This window comes from Rhagoletis zephyria, unplaced genomic scaffold (genome assembly GCF_001687245.7).
Source record: "Rhagoletis zephyria isolate East Lansing unplaced genomic scaffold, Rhagoletis_zephyria_1.1 Rzeph_scaffold_32622, whole genome shotgun sequence".
NCBI lineage: Eukaryota > Metazoa > Arthropoda > Insecta > Diptera > Tephritidae > Rhagoletis > Rhagoletis zephyria.
Window position 1 is genome coordinate 1 of NW_016189677.1, and position 2833 is coordinate 2833.

General features: G+C 35.3%; 1 protein-coding gene across 1 annotated transcript; it reads right to left on the reverse strand.

Moving 5' to 3' along the window:
* Positions 1-8: 8 nt before the first annotated feature.
* LOC108353975 (uncharacterized) lies at positions 9-1016 on the reverse strand. The gene is made up of 2 exons (XM_017605167.1): positions 884-1016; positions 9-814 (listed from the first exon to the last, which is right to left on the reverse strand). Exons 1-2 carry the CDS (start codon positions 933-935, stop codon positions 534-536), a joined length of 333 nt encoding a protein of 110 aa, XP_017460656.1. The 5' UTR covers positions 936-1016; the 3' UTR covers positions 9-533.
* Positions 1017-2833: the final 1817 nt, after the last annotated feature.

Below are 2833 nucleotides of genomic sequence, written 5' to 3' on the forward strand. Positions count from 1 at the left end.
TTGCACTTCACTCATATGTGTCGATGCTTTCATTATTTTTACAACGGGTTGCAACACACCTTGACAAATTTCGATTCTCTTGGCCCAATCTTGTAATGTTCGTACCGCTGGCAGTGGAAAACCTTTCTTATATAGTAATTTATACGCTTTTGCGCTTGCGGCATACAAAGTTATTGATTGGGCTATGTCCTTCTCGGTCCAGGCTTGTCTCCTAATGCCGTTCTTTAATTTGGTAATCTGCCCCTTTGTAAATATGGTCTCCAGCTTATTTTCCATATTTATGCACGCATGCTCCGCTGCTACTGCCCTTTTTTCCAAACCTCTATATCATATGCACGCTTTTTCTCCTTCATATAATAACTGCGCTTTAAAAGTGTAATCTCGGACTGAACCCTTTTGTTTTCTTTGCTTAATCGCACATTTTCTTGACGCTCGGATTCCCTATTAAAATTTGTTTCATGAAAATGTATCTATAAATAAATATGTATATTAATATTTTTATTCTAATACTTACAACTGCTTTTTCAAATCCTCTATTTTCTGTGTAAAACTATAGTATCTAACGCTTTCGTGTGATGTTGATGGCCCTTCGGCCATACTGCTTTGAAATGAAGAGTTCTCCTTGTTTTCTTCCTCGACAATTGAACTTCGTTTTCCTTGTATGAAGTACTTGTTTCATGCCGCTGAAGTAGTTCAGCAACAATCATTTTATTTTCCCGGCGATGAGCTCGTTCGATACGTTCCGGATTCTTAATTTGTTTTTTGTAAATGGTTGGCACAACACCTCGTTTTAAAGCCCGTTTCTTTGCAAAGCCTTAGAAACAATAAAAAAAAATGATTTTATAGCGATACGTACATACATAAAATTAATAAAACTTCTTACCCATTTGGTACTTAAGACTATTTTCAAAGTCCTCACTGGAAAAGTGATCCATGCACACGTAGCCGGTCTTTGGATTAAAATCTTTATCCTGCCGGCAGAATTTTATCCATTTTCTGGCAAGATTGGGATCAGCGGGAAAACGAAATAAACTACATTCTGATGCTTTGTTATTATTGGTTTTACCACAGCTTATTACGGCGCACTTCATTATTGATACTAATATATCGATGGCTGAGTGGAAGATCGACCTATCTCGGCAGCCAGTTCGAAAACGCCTTATTTCAGAAAATTTTTGAACAAAGCTCTATTTCAGAATTTAGTTGAAGAACGCCCTATCTCATAATTTTATTGAAGAACGCCCTATTTCAGAATTCGGTTCATAAACGCCCTATCCCAGCTGCCTCTTCAAAAACGCCCTTTCTCAGAATTCGATTGAACAACGCTCTATCTCAGAATTTAGTTGAACAAAGCCCTATCTGAGAATTTTATTTATAAACGCCCTATCTCAGCTGCCGTTCCGAAAACGCCCTGTCTCAGGATTTGATTGAACAACGCCCTATCTCAGAAAATGGCTCAATATCGACCTATCTGAGCTGCCGCTTTAAGAAAGCATTATCTTCAGTATGGTTTTTATTCTTGAAAAAATTGTGGTACAGTGAAAATAATTACTGTGAAAGCATTTTGTTTTCACATTAACTNCGCCCTATCTCAGAAAATGGCTCAATATCGACCTATCTGAGCTGCCGCTTTAAGAAAGCATTATCTTCAGTATGGTTTTTATTCTTGAAAAAATTGTGGTACAGTGAAAATAATTACTGTGAAAGCATTTCGTTTTCACATTAACTATTGAGAGTGACCAGCGGGGCAAACACCTCAATCGACCAGCCCGAATACCGTCGACTGTTAGACGCATGGTCTACGAGCACATCGAATCTTATCCGAAAATAGATTCGCATTATTGTAGGAAAATGACCAATAAGCGCTACTTAGGTGAAAGTTTATGTTAAAAAAAAATGTACGAAATGTACAAAGAATTGATGGCACAACAAGACACAGAGCAGGTGTCTGAACATCTATACAGAGAAATTTTCAACACACAGTATAATATAGAATTTCACAAACCAAAAAAGGATCTTTGCGATGAGTGCNTACGCGCACATCGAATCTTATCCGAAAATAGATTCGCATTATTGTAGGAAAATGACCAATAAGCGCTACTTAGGTGAAAGTTTATGTTAAAAAAAAATGTACGAAATGTACAAAGAATTGATGGCACAACAAGACACAGAGCAGGTGTCTGAACATCTATACAGAGAAATTTTCAACACACAGTATAATATAGAATTTCACAAACCAAAAAAGGATCTTTGCGATGAGTGCACAGCATATGACCAGATGTCAGAAATAGATAAAATGTCCTGTGCTAAAAAGCATGATGAGCATATTTCAAATAAAATAAAAGCTCGAGAGATGATGGCAAAAGATNGGATCCGTACGATAACTCGAAAATAAAAATGTCGAAAGAGAAATGTCGAAATTTAAAAATTTTTTAAATCTCGAAATAATGTTTAACCGAAACGCAAAATGTCGAAATCGTATGCTTTCGAAATGAATGAGGTCGAAAAAAATGCAAAACGCGTAAATTGTCGATAAAAAGTCGAAAAAGTTGAATGTGTGAAAAAAATAAATATTAAAAGTGTTCTGAGTAGATTTTCAAATGTTCTAGAGTTCCTAAGATTGAAAAAGAAAGCTCTGCAAAATTACGCAGAAAAAAAATTTTTTAGCGTGTTATTTAAATTGATTTTAACTTTTTGAAAACATGGCAACTCTCTAAAAATATTTCTACAATAAAGCATTCTCGTTTGATACCCACATTAAAATATTTCGTTTAAACTTTTTCAAAGAATTGATTTTAACTTTTTAAACAAATAGCAACCGTCTTAAAGTATA

Bases quoted from the DNA above. Each gene is read 5' to 3' on its own strand.
- LOC108353975 (XM_017605167.1), bottom strand. From the start codon at position 935: ATGGATCACTTTTCCAGTGAGGACTTTGAAAATAGTCTTAAGTACCAA. The intron at 815-883 runs GTAAGAAGTTTT...ATTGTTTCTAAG, and splicing joins TAGTCTTAAGTACCAAATGG to GCTTTGCAAAGAAACGGGCT.